Genomic DNA, 19615 nt, shown 5'->3' with positions numbered 1-19615 from the left:
GAACTCCTGTACTTCCCAAAGTGGTCCCCAAAATTAACAACAAAGAGGAAGACAAGACTTGTTTCTCTTTTTGGATCTCTAGACAACGATATGTAACAACAGACCCCCCAAACCAACATACAGTCAGAAAGGCACAATCTCCTTTTATAACTTGAATTCTAAAAAACGGAAAGATTCCTATACAAAGATAAATACACCCTTAGCTGGAAGGGAAAAATTCACACCACTTAGAATGCTTCTTCCTTTTTTTCCTTTTTTTTTTTTTTTTTTTAAAGTCCAAATGGATTATCTTAATGCAAAAGTGACACGAATATATACAACCTGAAAGTGTATCTTCTATATATATATATATATATATATGTACATAAACGACAGTGACTGACACAGACAGAAGCAGCAGGCTATTTCCACTCTTTTCCTACTTCTTGGCAATGCAAGATAGTGTTTTTTTGATTCCAAAGGCAAACATGTTTGGTTTGCACATACTGTGTGTCAGAAGACATGTGAAATACAGTCTTCCATGGAAGGCCTGCAAGAGGGATATGTGCCACTTAAGTTACACAGGACACAACGATTAGTTTCACTAATACAGCTTTAGGCTATTTAAACAGGAAAAATGAAAGTCTAATGAAACCACTGTAAACTTTTCAGTAGCAAGTTCTGAAATCTAATAAAATGTTTCAAAAACTGCAATAGAAAAATAAGGCTAATTTCGTTAATGTATTACATTGTTTGCTTACAGAAGGCTGTGCAGATCCCTACACAAAGGCAACAAGAGGGACAGCAGGGTTTGGCACTCATTCCCATGCCCACATATGCTGTCACATCAACTATACTCAAGTTTGACTTACATATAAAATATAGAGCAACTATTTATGTGACAGTGACAACAGTCTGCCTACCAATTTGCAAGGACTGATGAATTAGCCAAATCCTGCTTCGTGCATGACAGTCTAACTATACTGCTTGAGCTTCCACCAAGAATGGAATCTGACCGTGGCTTGCATGTTGTTTTACAAGGACCAAGAAGCATCTTCTTCAGTGCACTTCAGAATAGGCTGCCTAAGCCCTTAAGGAAAAGCTGCTGTTAATTTATTTCCAAATAAAGCCAAGACCATCAGCTCTACAGTTTTACAGTGTCCCCACTGTGTCACCTCAGCCCTGGAAGGACCGCTGCTTGTAAATCCATCTGGTGCCTGCCTCCCACATATCATGTCAGATGACTTCAGATATGGAAATAAAAACAAACAAAAACAAACACAAAACCAATTCAGTTTTATGTGCTGGAACTGAGACTGAACTTTAATCACTCCATTACCTACACCCACACTCAAGAATTCTTGAGTCCCGAGCATCTATCTTTTGGGAGAAAGATATTACCTTAAATAGGGAGGAAAAAAAGCAGAGGCTTTGGAAGAACAGTAGTTTCCCTCTTTTCCATTAAACAGCAAAGCCTGTTTAATGACAGTGTTCATTACTTGGAAGATGAGAAGTGGGAAATGTGGTAATAGACAAACAGAAATAATTCCTCAAGACCAATTTCCCTCCGGACAAGAAAAAATACGCTGCATTCTCTTCTGTATATTAAGTGCAAGCACAGCACTGCAGCGGCATTAAAATTCAGAGTTTACCTTCCCTCTTTCCACTCTGAAAACCTTTACCTTTGAGTTGCTTTCTTGTGGGTGATTCAGCACTGCGCACTGAAACATATTTCATGGGAGACCATTCTAAGAATTAAAAGAGAAAAACTCAAAATAGATAAAAGTAATTCTGTTTATCTGAAGAAACTAGAATTTGAACCAAATGAATACGAATAATGGCAATTAAGAAAAAGCAATGAGAACATCGTAAGAAAAATGTCAAGATTTTGAAGTTCTACAGATACAAACAGAACTAAACTTATGCAATACATGATGTATATACATACATACAGTATTAAACATGTGTATCCATACATGACCATACGCTGACAAGCCCTAAACCTTTCACCCACCTTCAGTTGTTTCAGAAATTAACAAACTAGTCATCCACACAGAAGTTTTCATGATGGATTTGCTTCAGGCCGGTTTTGGTGTTGAAGATGTACCTGGAAAAGTTTTGGTTTTGTATGCTTGTTATTTTTTAACTTTTATTTTTTATTTTTAAGAAGAAACATAGAGTGATGTTGTTTTGCCACGTCTGAAATCTTGAGCTGGTGTGTTAAGCTTCACTGCCTCCACAGTCAGCCTGAAGTTTGACAGATGAGCCAACCTCTGTGGTTTTCCTGAGAAAATCCATGCAAATTTGACCTCAATACTAGCATTGGGGCAGAGGAATAAAAACAAAAAACACTTGTTTGCACAGTTATAGAGCTGTTGCATCGTCACAAGCTAAAACTGAAAGTTACATTCACAAGGAGAAAGTTCTAAGCAAGGAAGAGAAGGGCCATATACATTATCTTCTGCAATTTGAGTGCTGCCAGTGGGCTTAGCACTGGGCTTCTTTCCTCCTGAAGGGCTGCTTCTCTCGTGCTTCAATGACCACCACCTGGCACTAGGCAGCAGGAAGAAACAGTTCACAGAGGACAGGAAGCAGTCTAGAAACAAGAGATCCGGCATAGCTTTTGCGTGCAACGTTTGTCAATATTACACATGCACATATATACATTCAAATACAGTATATATTCTGAGAAATACAGCACATCAGTTCTTCAGCATAGCACCATTTCCCTTGCTAGTCTGAACTGGAACCTGCTTGCAGGAATATTGTCAAGAACTGATGCAACTCCACATTCATCTCTCACAGCTCTGTCTCTGATGAGCACAAAATGCTGAATTAAAAAATTAACTTAACGTGGACACAAATCAAGTCGTTATTCAGGCACACGTCTGCCTGAACCTGATAGCAACAGCAAATTAACCCACATGGACTAGAAAAAGAGCATCTCTTCTTGTCCATCCCAAACAGTGGAGCAGTTACGCTTCTCTTTCATCAACATGGTTGACCAGAGAATTGCTTGGATCTGCTGTCCTCTCAAGAAGGGTTCTGTGGCCATCCATGCTCTCATGAATGTCTCTCGTCCAACCGCTGTCTGTGCCCAGAGGGCTTCCAGCTGTGGGGGTGTCTGTGCTCACCATGCTTCCTGTCCGAGACCGGTAAGGAGGGAGATCTGGCTGATTAGGGGATTCAGACTCAGAACAATAAGGGGGTGGAGGAAGGTCAAACCAAGGTGGTCTGCTGTAAGATACATAACGTAGTAAGAGGTTACTGAAAATAGCGGCATGGAAAACCGTACGTAAGATTTTTTTCCAATAAAGAATAAAATGAGCAGTATTTCTTGGCATTTCCATGATGACACCTGTCAGATGATCATAAACAGACCTTCCCATATTATTCATGTTATTCCAAAATCTCCAAGGCACCGCCAGGTAACAAGGTTTCTGGTCAGGATGCAACAGAACTAATGACTTCCTGCTGCAAGGAATATGTGTTGCCAAACAAATCTCAGCTTACCCTCCAAGATGAAGAAGTAAGAGTTTTTCTTGTGTAACTTTTACACAACCTGAGAAGGCACTATAAAAGAAGTAAGGTAAGTAGCAGATTTGCATCTGTAGATAAAGATGCGAGCACAAAGCTCTGAAGAAACCTCTGCTAAGTGACAAAGATTAATGGCTTAGGCTCTACAAATAAATAATGAACTGAATTCTTCACAAGAATTTTTTTTGCATTCCACATACAAAGCAATGCTAAGTAGGCACAGAAAGGATGTGGCACTAGATTCAGTAAGACTATTTTTGGATTCTGATAGTAAAAAAAAGTAAAGGAATGACAGAGTTCAGCAGATTGATATCAGGTATCAGGAGCAATTAGTTCTGAAATTGCAGATGGTTTGCAGTGGCCCAGGTGAGAAGTGATTACAATCTGGACTGCTGTTCATTCAGTTGTCCTTACTAATGAAAAGATATCACTATTATGAATGTCAACATTAAGACAAGTAAGCTGCTGCCAAATCAGCAGAGAATAGGAATGTAAATGATTATATTATCATTCCTAGATCCCAGAGATTGTGCTAAAGAATGGTGACAGGGTGACAGTGAACAATTTGGATCATCAAAGTTCCCACTATGCCCTTTTTATGTACAAAGATGTCAGTCTAGCAATTTTATTTGGGAAGAGTTTACAGGCAAAGGTTAAAACAAAGGTTAATGATCTACAAATAAAACCAGTGTCACCAATACAAAATCAACACACCTGCAAAACTTCAAAGCACTTTCAGCTACCTAAGAAAAAAGAACAGAGCTTTCCATTTCAGAGTTTTTCTCTTTTCTTCTCCAGGTATAAAGGATCTATTCAATTTCCTGATGCAAGAAATGCAGATCTCTTCACTTTATGTACTTATTTATCACTCATCTCCAGGATGTATATATACATACATATTTTTAATAGTATGTCCTATACCAGCCAGCTTTTGGCAAAAAATCCGAATTAAGTTTTCATGTGTTGACTCAAGATTGGCACAGGATATTATAAGAGGAGTTCTAAATTTCTTTGCGTTTTCCTGCTTCCACAACTGCACGTGCAAAGATCACGACTTCAGTTTGCCTTATGTGCCTTTAATGGTAATAAAAGCAAGTGAACTTGACAGAATAGCAACACAGTATCACCATCAAAAGAATAAAAAGAATAAGCAGGAAGCAGAAGCACAGATGCACACAGCTGCAACCAGTGTGAAACTTTGGTGAGAACAGAAATAGCTGCTGTACATACCTTTGGTCCAGCACAGCCTCTGAATAGGACGGAGGCGAGTCCAGATCCTCTGGCCTGTGGTAGGTCTGGTTGGACATGTACTGGATCCCATTGTTGACGTTGTAGGTAACGCTGCAGTGGTGTGGGTGATCAAGGACCACCAGCCGGGACAGCAGCACAGGGTGCTGCAGGCGATGCACTGGCAGGGTCATGAGATTGTTGCGTTTTCTTTGGTGATGCAGGACTAAGGCAAGAAAGGCCACCACGAGCACAAAAATGACAGAGCTACCAATGATAGCGTAGGTAATACTGGGGTAATAGAGCAGCTGATTTTCTGAGGTCACGTAATCTTGGCCGCTGCCTGCCTCTGCAAGACAAAAGGAGAAGAAAGCCTGAGATTCATTTCATTTTACAATTCTGTAAGACAACATACTCTTTCTGCTAGCATGCTGTGTGACAAAGCAAGTTTCTTAGCATATTAAAACTACACGCATGCAAAACAGAGACTGGCTGACCACCTCTCAGTTCATTCTCACCTGTAATACATGTCTCAGACAAATTGAGAGAGAGAGAATGCTGAAGAGCAGGAAAATACACTCTGGTGAAGCACATGCATTATCATGAGGTTCGCTCAATCATACTTTTCATTCATACTACTTTTTCCACAGGTTAGAACATCCCTTTCTGAGACATAAGCACAATTCCACAACCGTATCTGGCAAAGCACACTACAATCAGAAATATCATTAAAAGCAAAGATCAGGCTTTTTATAAAGTGGTACAACTGATGTTTACTTAGAACTTATGAAAAAAGGTAACAACTACATCCTTTGCTCCAGAAATCCAGCAGTCCAAACAAGTAAAAGAGAATACAAATAGCTGCTCAGTAAATGATTATTTGGACATTTGTGATCAACAGACCTCCTGCTGGAAGTAATTTAAAAGTAGAAAGTGCATTGGAACTGCAGATAAAATCACTGTTGTAAGCCTGGTAGACATGATACCAGTAAAAGATGTACAAGCTTAAAAGCAAAGAGGTCTAGGAAGGGAAGGACAAAAAAACAAGCAAACAAATGGGTTAGGTTATAATAAAACGAGGAAAAGTAAAATGTGAGCAGGAGTGAGGACATGACAAATCACGTAATTGAGCTTCGATTTGACTTGGAAATGGACAGTGGAATGGCTGAAAATGGTAATTGGGTGGGAAGAAGCAGGAGCATGGTTGCAAATGGCAGCTTTATCAGGAAGACTGGTGATGAGAGAAATGAGGAGATCAGAAGACGTACTTCACATACCATACAGCCAGTGCTTTATGTGCAGAAGGCACTGAGCAATCAGCAAAGTCACCGAGAATTCTAAAAGAAGTTATACAGGATTTGTTCAGAGCCACGACACAGGAGAAGGAATCCCTGCTCAGGGTCCAGAGAAACAACAAGGTAACGGAATTATAACATCTACATGGACCTTGAACTGCATGCAAATCTTATGAGGAAAAAAAAAGAAACAACAAAGAAAGAGGCAAAATGCAAAGAAAAAGCGGCTTAAAGAAGCAAAATGACACACACACTGATGTGACTGCCACACTTCAGTGCCAGGGCTGGGAACCTTGTTCCATGTCAACACCCTGCTGATAAAGTCCAACAGCATCTAACAATTGCCCTCTCTTTTGGGGGAATTTCCATTCCTGTGGAGGCTGTAACTCCTTACAGACACAAAAATAAAAACGCTGTTCTGACACAAAACATTAATCTATCTCAAGCAAAAACACGAGGCTGAGTAAAAGCAAACAAAAAATCCTTGCACCCTTGACCCTCTAAAATCCACAAAATTATAAGGGGACCATCTATCCCAATTTTTCATTCCCTACAGCAAAAGGCTGGGACAGTATACCTTAACATGATTTTTCCCTTCCCACCCACCAGCTGACAGCTCTTGGTCACTCAGAATTGCAAGTGAGCCACTTACAACTGTCTCTGGGAAAAAAATAATGAAGTGTACACAAAATGTATCTGACAAAGTAGAACAGTTTTCCTCAAGTACCACTTGTGAATCAAGACCCTTTGGGTATTTCTTGCAATGTTTGTTTTCACTATTCTACTTTCATGGTAAAACACAAAGCAACACTTGACAGCATCACTAAAAATAACTTCTGTATCAGTTAGGTAAGATAATACAACTGAAATTGGCTAATCCTTTAAACATCTCAATTTTAATCAAAAATAGTTTAGTAGAAGGAAGAGAAGGGAAGGAAAGACTGTACTGGAACTAAGAAAACATGATTATCAGTCCTGTTACCACAAAGAAAACTAATGCTCTGATATAGACATGCTCTCCTGTCGATACCACTGTAACCGCAGACCAGAGAGCTGCTTTGGAGGCCACCTGTGAGCCACATTTCACCACGGAATAATCCCAGTTTTCTTGTCTATGACACACATCAGCGAGAATCCCTCATGAATTTATTTCCCCACACAGCAGCACTGGAGAGGAAGCACAAATTGTTGTTACCTGTCTCTGGCTCACTTAGCAAAGTCAACAAAGTCTGCACAATAAGTCAGAGCAGAAGGGAAGAAATGAATTTATATACATTAGGAAGCTTAATTACAGCTCATCACATGTTACTATGGCTTCTCTAACTTCACCTGCTGAATAATGAATTCTTGTCACATAACACAGACAAGGGCCAGTGCTGGGAGTGGAGTGACAAGAAGATCATTTGTACAAAAACATCAACAAGTTTATATGCAAGGAGTGATCCATACAGTTGCCTATGAATCTTTGGTGCAAGGGAAGTAAAAATGTTATGACATTCCAGTAAAATACTACAAGACTTCCACTCATCTTGGTTCACCAGTTAAAGCACATGGGCAGAAGAGTGAGAACAGAATGCCTTTGCAGACCTGATGAGACATAATTAGTTACCAAGGGACTATTCTCAGAAACATGGTCTCTCCTCTTTATTAATCTCCATCTTATCAAGAAACGAAGAAAAAATGAGAGCAGTGAATTATATGTCAACTTCTTTTGAAAACACATAGGGTTATCTGTCTGTTTGGAATAGGTCCTTTTTAGGTCCTGCATGAAAAGCCTCCACAGATCCAAAAACATTTTGCCAAAAATCAGATGTTTTAAAGAGGAGAAAGAATCCGATAACAGCTTTAGGACAATATAGGGCTGGGGAAAAAAACAAAACAAAACAAAACCCGACCATTTGTTTTATCTAGCTTCAAAACCTTTTCACACAACAGTAGCCTAGCTATCTTACAAAGATTTGGTGCAAGTTTCCCCTTAACATACTGTTTTGCAGTTTTGGAATTACATCATTTGTTTGCCAGTAATTCTCTATTCCTTTTCAGGTTTTTAGTTTTACTGCCTGTGTTTCCATTTACTTCACCATACCTTTGAAAATAAGAGCAACCTAAGACATGTCTCCACTGGGGTCAGTATAGATCTCTCTCAACCACAAACATAGTGAAAATGATGCTGTTTTGAAAACAGCTGATTGGCATGGCCTTTGTACTAGCCCATAAGCAACATTGTTTGGGGGATCTAAATTAGCATCCCCATCAGTTCAGCAAGTACTAGTTTGTGCTACTTTGGCATGGTGCTGTGCTGAGGGGTACAGAAATACACTATGAAGAGAAAAAAATCAGGTTTTATCTGTCAAGTGCTCTTTCTTATACACTGGACAGTGCTGAGTACTTTGGATACAGACACTTCTCTTTCTGCGTGCAAATAATCCATCTCCCTAAGTGGAGAAAGCCTCTATACATGCACTGTACTATTGAAACACTCTTCTCCCACACCAACATATTTATTCTTGCCTTATAGGTGGACCCTCTGGCCATAAATACAAAATCTTAAAGGCCTTTAGCAAAAGATGCTCACAAATGAAGTCCAGTGATATTCCACTTCCCCTGTGGTGCAGTTTAAACCAGGAAAGACGAATCTTTGTCTCATCTTTTCCTTTTGCTAACAAAGTCACTAACTGCAAAAATGCTAACATTACCTGAGCCTGATAGCTGTGCTTGACTTGTAGCCATAGAGAAAACACTTGCCATCCAAAAGAAAAAAAAAAAATGAACAACCCTTATTGGTCTCCTTCTAAAATAACATCCCAGAACAAAAACTGCTTTATATAACAGCTAAAAGCAGCCGAACTACAAGACAGTTTTGACTGTAAAAGACATTTGGAGAATGTCTTTTCTTCCATTATCTGATCCTGTTGAAATGAATAACTTAATGATAATTCAACACACGTTCAAAAAAGCGTCACACATCAGAGATGTACGTCCAGCTACTGCAAGAGTGGAGGAGAACGCAATAAGTTCTTCTGCCATGCTTCTATAACTTGCTGAATAAAAGAAAAGCCACACATGCTCCCTTTCCCCTTATTACTTTATGTTGTCAATGTCTTCAAATTTGAAGAGAAGGCTTTGCACAAAGAGAAAATAGAAGTGCAAACAGCTGCTTCCAAAGATGTCATTCCAGTTTGTCCCAGAACTATGTGAGCATGCAGGGGTGCAGAAGGGAAGGATGGGAAGCTGACACTGCTTAAATGAATCGTACACATTTTGTACACTTCTTAATAGAGAAAAGGTGAGATAAAACACCACCTGAAAAACCTTAGCCAAACATGCACTACTACTTCAGAAAGAAAAAGCTGCAACTCTTTCGTTCTGCTCCAGTAACTTCCAGCAAATGTTTACACATCACGGAAGGCACTGAACTGAATCTCTAGGTAATACAGCCATCTGCTCCCAGAAGCAGCCAGTATCATCCAGGTAGCTTTAGAGAATTTTCCTTACTTTCCTATTAAATACAATTTTGCAAGAAAAAAAGTTGAGCAGGAAGGCTAATATAGTTTAAATTCGTGGCGTATTTATTCTTTCATGTTTTTTTTTCCCTTAAGAAGATCTATGTTTTTTAATCACACCATGTATAAACAGTTTATCAATGCCACTTATGCCTATTAAACCTTATTACCTGGGAAATGCTGAATCCACAGACTGGAGATTTTTGGAGTGTAAAAAGCTTTGTGAATAATTTAGGAAAGGACTGATAAAGGAAACGTAAGGGGTTGTGCTCAGAAGACCATCTTACTGACTGTGAACAAATTTGCTGTCTCCAAGTTTTTGAAAAGCTCTGAGAGTAGCTGCATTAACCGCATTAGGTCTGCCAGACAGTGGGAAGAGGGTCTATTATTTTATCTTTCGCAATCCTCTGCTCAAGCCTGGCTTTTCACAGTTCATCAGAGAAAAAGCTTTTGAAATACATAATCTGAGCAGACATCCGTAGCCTTAATGAACACAAGTCACGGTCCATCTCCAACAAAGACGTTACTGTAACAACACATTTAAATTCCAACTGCTTAAAGAGCAGCTCTGCAGCAGGAAGGTTAAAGATGACAAAAATCAAATACAGCCAGGCAGAGCCTCCGTGCTATACTTACCTTCTGTGCCACGGCAACACCTAAGATATCCAGGCTAAGACTTCAAGCCCCTTACAGATCTCACCTCTGAGGATGTCACATGTCACTACAACAAGCCTTATGTAGATTTGTGCCCTGGACTTTAAAAATGTTCTTTATTCAAGTGATGGCCTTTCTAATCCAGTTGTTTTTGATCCCCTGCACACCTACCGCCCTTTTCCAAGCTAGAAACAATATCTATCCCAGACAGCCCAGCTCCTTTATGCAGTTTCATGCTCAGTTATCATTTATTCTCCCACCCCCAAGCAGCTTCATATTTGCCTTACACACTTGCAGCCAGGATTTGTTTCCCACTGCATTTGAGGAGCATTTCTGCCCTGCTTTGGCTTTCCCTGTTTCATGCACAGAAGAGAGATTTGGTAATACAAGTGTTACATGTACTAAACAGACCTTAGCTATGGGAACTGGCTGAAACAATATGGTACAATTACATCTTTACCTATCAGGTGCTTGGGAAATGTAGCAGATTTCTAGGAAAGCAGCATAATGAAATCCCTTGCTTCTTCCACTTATGTCTACAGGAGTGAGGGCTTCACATCAAGGCAACACTGATGTGCAAAGGTATCCTGGCTTGGAAAGGTCTCAAGCTATTTCATGACATGCACCTCAGCATTCCTAATATCCATGAACTAGAAGCAGAGCAGCCAGCACATCACTTGAGGTGAAATGGAGCAGATGGTGGCTCTTAACACAGCTCTAGAAGTCACCCACTGGGCCATTTTCTCATAGTCTTCCTGGCTCCTTGGCCTGTTATGCCCACATGCAGTCTAGACAATGATGTTTGAGAAATGTTGGAGAGACAGTGATAACAGATGTATGCAAAATCTAGATGTTACCGCCCCTCTGCACTGCTGCTCCTTCCAGAGGGGACACAAGCTATGTGCAGAAGTGCTGTTTGCACTGTCTTGATCAAGTCACTTTGCAGACTACCCCACAGCTCTTGGTCTGCAGAAGGACACTAAGGACCTCCTCCCAAGTCCCTCTGTACTGACAAGAACTACATTTTCCACAAAAGCATAAGTATTTCAATATAAATCAGAAGTTTAAATAGCACCATATGCATCTTTGCCTTTTCTTTCAGAAGACTGAAAAGACATTCACGACCTTCAGTGCCTACCTAAGGAAAGACTTCCTTTTATTATGCACTGCAGAAGCTCTGAGCAAGATGATCACTGTTACTGTTTAATAGAATCACAGGCCACACATAAAGCAGAGAACACACATATATACATATGGACTTACATACAATTGGCCAGCAAAGTACAGATAAGCCTCCAGATAGTATTAGTCAGCAGAACTAGTAGCAGTCTCAGCATCTCATTCAGTACATCTAAATGAACACATTACCTGGGCCTCACCAGGCTTAAAACCCCACATCCTGACCACACAGCACATGAGCAGTGCTTTTAAGTCTGCAGTTGCTGAAAGAGCAGCTGAGTCATCAGACTGAAGATCAAGAGCTTCACCTCTCACATGCCCTCCTTTTTATCTTCTGCTGGGTTGGCTAATTATTCCATGCACTTCACACATTGCAGTTCAAACATTAAAATAAAAAGAAGGAAAAAAAAAAGCAAAGCAGCAAACTGAGCAAATAAGTAGAGAAGTGAGAACTACTTAGCAGTACCCATGGCAACTAAAGTTCTAAAATTAACTTGAGAGCAATGTAAAAGCCTGCAAAGCCAAGCTCAGCCATTGAGCGTGAAAACAAAAGGTCCACGCTTGGCATCTAGAAGGAAGCCAAGGAGGAATCTAAAGTATTACTAGAATACAGCTCGGGATCATTCTGACACTGATCCAAGCAGCACTTCCCAGACACAAGATAGTCCAAAAGGCTAGTTAACTTGATCATTAATGCACACTGAGAACAGAAACTGAACAAAAGCAGGGACAGAACATAGAAAGAATGAACACTGTTCTAATAAAGTTCTCTCCTCTAGATGGAGGGGTTTAGTTACTTCTGTTTGTTTCTTTTTTCCTCTTTTTTGAAAATGGGCTGTCACCATCAACAAAAGCAGCAAGAAGTTTGTTAAAGTATACTTCTCATAACATTGTATGACAGAAAGAGGCCACTCAGCAACAACCTGATGTATGGATATCTCTAGGGTTTCCCACTATTAATGCCCCCCTCCCAACCACCCAGTTACATCTGTTCAGTAAAAGGAAAATCTCAAATAGCAGCAGCTCTTCCAAAATGCAGGCTAACAGCAGCCCAAGCTTATCAAACAAAGCAAGAACGTGTTTCAAAAGAGAAACTATGTTCTCTTCGTAGGACAAGTGTGCTCTTGGTGCCCTCCTCAAGAGCCATGACAACCAAAAGCATCGTGGATTCTAGCCCTGGTGTGCATCCAAATCAGAGGTAGCAGCCACTCATCTTGTACCACAGCCTGTTCCTTTTCCTCATCCTCCCAAGAGATATTCCAGTCTTGCCTTGTTCAAGTCACAAACTACTCCCAAACTGCTGGAGAAGTCCAGATTCTGATGAGTGTATACAATTTATAAGCAGTCTTACATAGTCTTGAAAGTTAAGATGAGAAATAATCATTAAATTGTTAATCTATAGCTGGATTCCTGAGGAAAGATCCATAACCATCTATGCTCTAAAATACTTCTATAGAAAGTGTTACTTTAAAAGCATTAAAAACAAACAGAAAACCATAAAAACAAGGAACATAAACGAGAGAAAGAACATTTTAATGGAAAAGTTAACGCCACTGTGAAATTCAACCAACAAGACACAAGGGGACTCAAAATTAATCTCCAACAACAGACTCTTCTTTGCCTTTTTATTTAGCAAGTGAATTTTCTACTGAATATCTTTGGGAACACTGGAAAATTTATGCACACATGCACAGTCCTATCTCCTGTAAAGGTTAATTGGCATAACAAAAGTCTGAGGTAGGTAAGAGCCATCTTGCATCAGATCTCTGCTCCCTGCCAGTACCGCAGCACACACTACCAAGATTAATTCTCAAAGGTCATAAGCAGTTTCAAGTCAAAAGTAGGAAGAAAAATACATTTATCAAAGGCCATGGGTGACCTTGCCTTTCCTACTGCAGTCTGACCCTATGAGCTTAGAATCTAAGCTTCTATAAAACACTGAGCTAACACTGGAATCATTTTTAACATCTAGAAGGTGAAAAAAGACGTCTCAAAACAAAAATTCAACCAACGAAAACCAGAAGATGAAACATTTGTGTTTTTTACTGCCTGTTACTAAGGGATAGCTGATAACTAAGTTACACCACATTGCAAAAACAATACTGCTATCTTGGATGATTCTAAATTGTCAGGCCTGCAAAGAATGCACATTATTTCAATAAAATGCCCGGAAAAAGCTGAATGTGGGATGACGTACAGGATAGACGGGTGAAACACATTTTACAGTGTTTATTCTGGAGGTGGGTGAAAAAAGACACACTGCCCAGTGAGAATGTACCCATTAATTTCTTCCTAGATGCTGTATCGGTGCTATGGACAGCTGGCATGTGAGAAGGATAATAAGGCTTGAAGACATGCGGTGCAGGGTTTATGGAGCCTGCAGAGTCAGCTGTAGGAGACAAGGAAGACTTCTAGCATAAGTTTGATTTAGATACACTGAAAAGTAAGTTTTTAATCAGCTTTTAAATTCAGTCTAATCCTTCAAGGACTATTTTAAGGGATCTGCTCTGTGAAAAAGTGCTAGTGTGAAGCCCGTGCACTGCTCATGTCTTACTGTAATGAATCCTATCTTTTTCTGGAATTGTAAGGGAAAAAATGTTGACAGATGAGCAGTGCACAAAACTTCATTCTTTGGGGACAGTGCCCTAACAATTCAGAAACCTTTGGCAGGAGCTGCTGAGGCCTTACCCAGCCCTTAGTGCCACCCTGCAGTGAGAGGTTGGTCATCACCTACCCAAAGAAGTGCTAGATTCTGCATCTGGAATGGAGCAGCCCTAGCTTTGTGTACCAACTAGGGACAGGTGGCTGGAGAACAGTCCCATGGAAAGGAATATGAAGTTCTGGTTGGTGGGAAGTTTAACCTGAGTCAGCAGTGTATCCTGGCAGCCAGAAGGGCCGACTGTACCCTGCAGTGCATCAAGCCCGGCACTGCCCCCAGGTGAGGGGAGAAGTTGTCCTGCTCTGCTCTTCTGCTGCAGCTTGACTTCCAGTACTGGGTATGGATTTGGGTGACACAATGTAAGAAGAACATAAAACTATTACAGAGAATCCAGAGGAAGGCTATGAAAATGGAAAAGGGGCTGGAGGGCAAGACGTGTGAGGAGCAGCTGAGGCTTCTTGGTCTGTTCAACCCAGAGCAGAGGAGGTGAGGGCAGGCATCATGGTTGTCTACAGCACTTCACAGGAACAGGAGGGGCATTGCTGAGCTCTGCGCTCTGTGACAGCAACAGGGCCCAAGGGAATGGCATCAAGCTGTGTCACGTGAAAGTCGTGCTTGGTGTTAGGGAAAGGTTCCTTCATCAGAAGGTGATGGGCATGGAACAGGTTCCCCAGGGCAGTGGTCATGACCCCAAGCTGCCAGAGCTCACGTTCCATTTGGAAAATGTTCTCAGACACTGGGTTTGGGTGGTCCCGTGTGGAGCCACGAGTTGGACTTGATTACCTTTGCAGGTTTCTTCTAACTTGGGTTATTCTATGATGTGGCCCTGAATAAAAACTAAAAATGAAAGCAGAAACAGATGAGAGCTGCTACTTCACTCAGTTCCCATCCCAACAGGTACATTACACGTCAGCCAGGTATACTTATCCACCATCCTCCACCGAATGCTTCTGGGATGCAACAGAAGAAACTAGCAGCAAATCCACCCATGTGAAAGTGCATCATGAGAGGCTTTGATTCTTAAATTTGATTCTTTAAAAAAAAAAAAGAGTTGTTCAATGACCTTTCAGCTCCAAGCATTATAAACTCAGCATACTGCAACGAAATCTTGTCAAACTGTGGCCTCAGAAACTTCACTATGATCAAGGTACAAGGTCTCAGCAAACATCTTGATTGTTTGCAAATCAAACCCTAAATCTCTAATATTGTAAAGTATAAATAATATATAAAAAGCAATAGCAAAGATGACAGCAGTTGGTTGTGAAAGTGGTTACTGCACTGCCCAATTTAGCTTTCCCTGTCAGAGGACAGGGAATCAGAGGGAAAAAAAATCATTAAAAAAAAGAAGTGAAAAAAAAAAAAAAAAAAAAAAACAGAAAGAAGCATGGAAAGCAAGGCAGAAAGAAAATAGAAAAAAAGCTGCCTTTGAAAGTGAGTGTACAAATGGGCTATTATTAGGGAGCATCTGAAAGGCATTAACATCAGGAAGAAGAAGATAAAATTGTGTTTTTCATTCTCTGCTAAAATCTCACTTGATCAGAAAATATGACACTGAAAACAGGGAGTTAGAGGGGACTGTTCAAAGGCTGCAGTTGCCATTGGTTCACTACACAACAGAAAGCTTCTTAGAGAGCCCAGAGGGCTGTTCTGGATCTGATACTATTCAGCAAGCATGCAAGTGACAAAGTAGAGAGAACAGGCTTATGCAGTTTGTCTTAGGCAATGCTAGGAGCGCCCTACTGGACAAGATTAAAATTCAAAACGATCTGAAAACAGGAGAAACAGTCTGGGACAGATGAGGTGTCAGCTGAGAATAAGGTGTTAACTGACAGTGAAAAACACAGCCCCAAACACTACTCAGCTTCTGCAGGGTGTCTCTGCTGATTAAATTCAGGAAAACACATTCAAACAAACAAAAACAAAAGAAACGCAACAGACCAAGAGTTTGAACATTGAGATTGAGAACATGAATGCTCAGATGTTCAGAAGACACTATCTACCAAGAAAGGTTGTTCAGGCTTGTTCAGGACCAAGAAAGTTTTATAATTAAGCTTTTAACATTTTTAATACAGAAGCACCATGATTTGGATTTGAAATGAAAGAGAATCAAAACAATACCTGCCCTGACTAACAATATAAACTCAATGTTTTCAAAAGCTGCAGGAAAGCATTCCAAATGAATAAGATGAGAGATCACATCTTTACTTCATGCATCTAATTGATTAGAGCTGCTACCTTTGTGTTCGAGCTCTAGTAGCTGTAACATAATCACGTGCCTCCATGCCTTGTTCTCACTGTGATTTCTGCTTACCCTGCATGTTATGGTGGCTTTCTAACACTCCTTAATTCCTCTAGGAGAGTTTCCCAAAGTTCTCTTTTTTTTTTTTTCCTGAAAAACATAAAAAATACTACAGATTTCAACTAACTACAAATCAGGTTGAAACTGAACCACACCCTAAAAGGCAACCACACAACATTTCATCAATTTCCTAAGCTATGTCTGTAGCTCTGTGCCAAAGGCAACTTTCCAAGGCAAAGATGATGAAGTACTGCAACAGAGCTCTCCTTAAGAGACTTCACACCTTCAGCTCTGGAGATCTTTAAGAGCATGATAGATAGGAGAACAAAGAACAATATAAATAAAGCTGGCCACACTTCAGCCAACAATGTTCAAGAGTATCTTTGGAGGTCCCCTGTGACTTTTGATAGTCCTGAATGCATATGCTGTCCAAAAACAGACAAAATGCCTACCCTTGCCAGCTATAAATCCCAAAGCACCCCCACAAGATCCAAATTGAGGTTATTCCTCCAAGTGACCAGTTTTGCCAAGAGCGTCCTCAGAAAAGCAGAAAAATAACTGGAAAAAAAAATCTCTACCAGCGATCACAGATCTCCTCATTTTAAAGAATTTGCTGTTGTTGTTGCATGACCTCGTTCTACTGCCAAGTTCAGCAGAAGTTCACACTTCATTGATTAATCTATAAATCGTACAAGTCTTACAGGCTAACCACTCATTAACAAAGGAAGGAGGAGCTCGTCTCCTTTCATGTTTAAAGAAGGCTTGGATATCTTTCCATTGTGGATGCATTCAGCATAACACTGTAGACAGTAAATCAAGATATTATAGTACCTGGGACTTTATCCAGAACCTTCATTCCTCTTTGTGAAATATGCATTATAAAATTTTTGGTCTCACTTCAGCAAGTTTGCACATAAATAAATTAAGCAAAAAAATATTTTTAATTACAGAATGAAGAAAATTGCTGCATTTGATGAAAGACTGTTTATTCAGCACTGACAAGCGCAGCCTAATGAATGTGAGAGTGCCAGATTTGTTCTCACTGGAGATGAAGTCTTGCTTTTTGTTTCCACAGAAATTGTAGAAACATTTATTTTCCCCCTGACCCTGGCTGACTGACTGAGCTCGTCACACTGAATTGTGCAATTCGAGACATGAAAAGCATTTGTGTGCAACACGAGAAAGAAAAATGTCTTTTAAAATTTGTAGTAAGAGGCAGGATTCATAATTATTCATCGCTGTGTTTAGATAATTATTTTATGCAAGGACAAACGAAGAGGTTTTTGGTAGCTATAGCTCACATTCTGCATGGAAAGACTGGAGGCAAATAATAATGATTAGTACAGCTAAGCATAGTTTAAAAGGCCCTGAATTAGCTAATGCGTCACATGAAAATGAACTTTTATTGACAGATTCTTGGTCTAATGTACAGCAGTGGGAAAGAAGGTTAATAAAAAACTGGCTTATCACAAGCAAAGGATATTAAATGTATTGTTGGATGACTCTAAAAAACCCCAATGAAACCACGTTTGAACTGTAGCATCCTATTTTGGTCAGCTTACTTGAAGACAGACAGAATTAGGTTGGTGAGCGTACAGCATCAGAAACAAAGATGATGAATGGAGAAATAGGGTTTAAATATCAAGAGAGGAAAAAAAATGTAGGATTTATTCAGTCTTGAGAAAAGATGATTAAGAGGAGACATGACTGAAACATTTATAATAGCCATGGGTAATAAAAATTAAGCTTGGTGACTCATTTTTAGACTCTTGGGCAGACTGCAACTAAAGGCAACAAGACTAAAAGGGAATTGATACAGGACGAATTTAACAATACATTTCACAGATAGAAGGGTGAATAGGTGAAATAATGCTGCATCGCTGTATTTAAACAAAAGCTGAGTGATTGTATAGAATTGTGTTCTGTGGAATAACCATATCATCTGGAAGAAGCTTCTCAGAAGCATCTTTTGTAATAGCTGGAACATATATTATAATTTCCAGCAGTAAGAAACAAAAACATTTGCAACATCTCCTTTATAGTACTATGTAGATAATTACACTATTTCTTTTATACTGCTCTTCCTTCAGAATAATCTGATTTACAGAGAAAACACAAAAGCATTACAGTAATGCAACAAGATAGGTAAACATACCCTTTACCTAAAAAGCAATGTTCAAACTGCTAAACCAACCCACCTGCAGCTGCAGAATTAAACACTGTCAATCAGGATGAGAACTGGGAGTTCTCAGCATTCATCAGATACACTCTTCTCTCCATACACACTTTTAAAGACATTTGTTTTGTCTTTGCTACCACAAAAGTGGCAGTTTTATTGCTTTGCTCTAAAAGCAAACTTGATTATTCTTTCAGCTACTTGGTACTGTCCTCCTCAGTACCCTGCTGTATGCTAACGTGCAATGGAAAGCATCCATACGCTCAAGACAGATTGATTTAGCAGGTCTAAATGTCAGATCACAAACCTGACTAAACACGAACCAGGAAGAAAATAAAAACTAACAAATCATACCAGATCCTAGACTAAGTGGGACCATCAAATATCTAGAAGATAGTAAAAAAACAAACCACACGCACCTTATGATGCTCTTCTCCTTTTCCTTTAGTCTTTCAGCTAATTTTTATTTCTGCAGATAAGGACCCAGCAAAAGGATCTCTAGAGGCTAAGGGCCTGACTCTGATCTCAGCATCACTGAGCTCAACAGCATCACATTTGCCTGGTGATATTAAAGATCGTGATGGTTCCTTGAACTCATACTCACCTGTGCAAGACTACACCATTCTCTTTGAACTGTTTAAATACCCAAACAATAAAAGTGCAGCTTGCTTTGATCAGGTTTTTCACTCAAGTTTCAAGATTAGGAGAAGCAGGACATAGTGATTACCTATGATTCATGAAGTGACAAATGACCTTGGAGACCTCTGCATGGAAAAATGAGACCCTAAGAAGGTTTTTACACACTGTGGGGTGCAACCTCCCTGCCTCAGGAGTTTCACAGCAGTTTTGAAGGGATTAAAACAAAGAACCGCCTCCATAACTAAGCCAGCTAAAAGTTTAATTAAATACAATTGCTTGCTGCGCTTCCCTTCCCCAAACAGCCTCATGCATATTCATCACTGTAATTACAGCAGCAAAAAAACTCCACAACTAATTATGCCACACGTCTCATCTTCTGTATGCCTGGAATTTTTTACATAATTACTACTGAAATTAATTGCAAGTTAGTTAATTTTGCACTTTGTCCTTTCAAGCTTAATTGAAAAT

General features: G+C 39.8%; 1 protein-coding gene across 7 annotated transcripts in view; it reads right to left on the bottom strand.

Annotated features, from left to right (window-relative positions):
• Positions 1-308: 308 nt before the first annotated feature.
• LDLRAD3 (low density lipoprotein receptor class A domain containing 3) overlaps positions 309-19615 on the bottom strand; it is a 224489-nt gene continuing 205182 nt past the window's right edge. For all 7 annotated transcript variants that reach the window (XM_048950264.1, XM_048950265.1, XM_048950262.1 and 4 more), the window contains 2 exons: positions 4747-5092; positions 309-3216 (listed from right to left, as the gene is read on the bottom strand). In XM_048950264.1, the coding sequence (XP_048806221.1) occupies positions 2955-3216; positions 4747-5092 (608 nt within the window). In that variant the 3' untranslated portion in view covers positions 309-2954. The remainder of the gene's footprint in view (positions 3217-4746; positions 5093-19615) is intronic.

This window comes from Lagopus muta, chromosome 6 (assembly GCF_023343835.1).
Source record: "Lagopus muta isolate bLagMut1 chromosome 6, bLagMut1 primary, whole genome shotgun sequence".
Taxonomy (NCBI): domain Eukaryota; kingdom Metazoa; phylum Chordata; class Aves; order Galliformes; family Phasianidae; genus Lagopus; species Lagopus muta.
The sequence above is the reverse complement of the archived record's forward strand: the minus strand, read 5'-3'. Positions and strand labels throughout refer to the sequence as shown.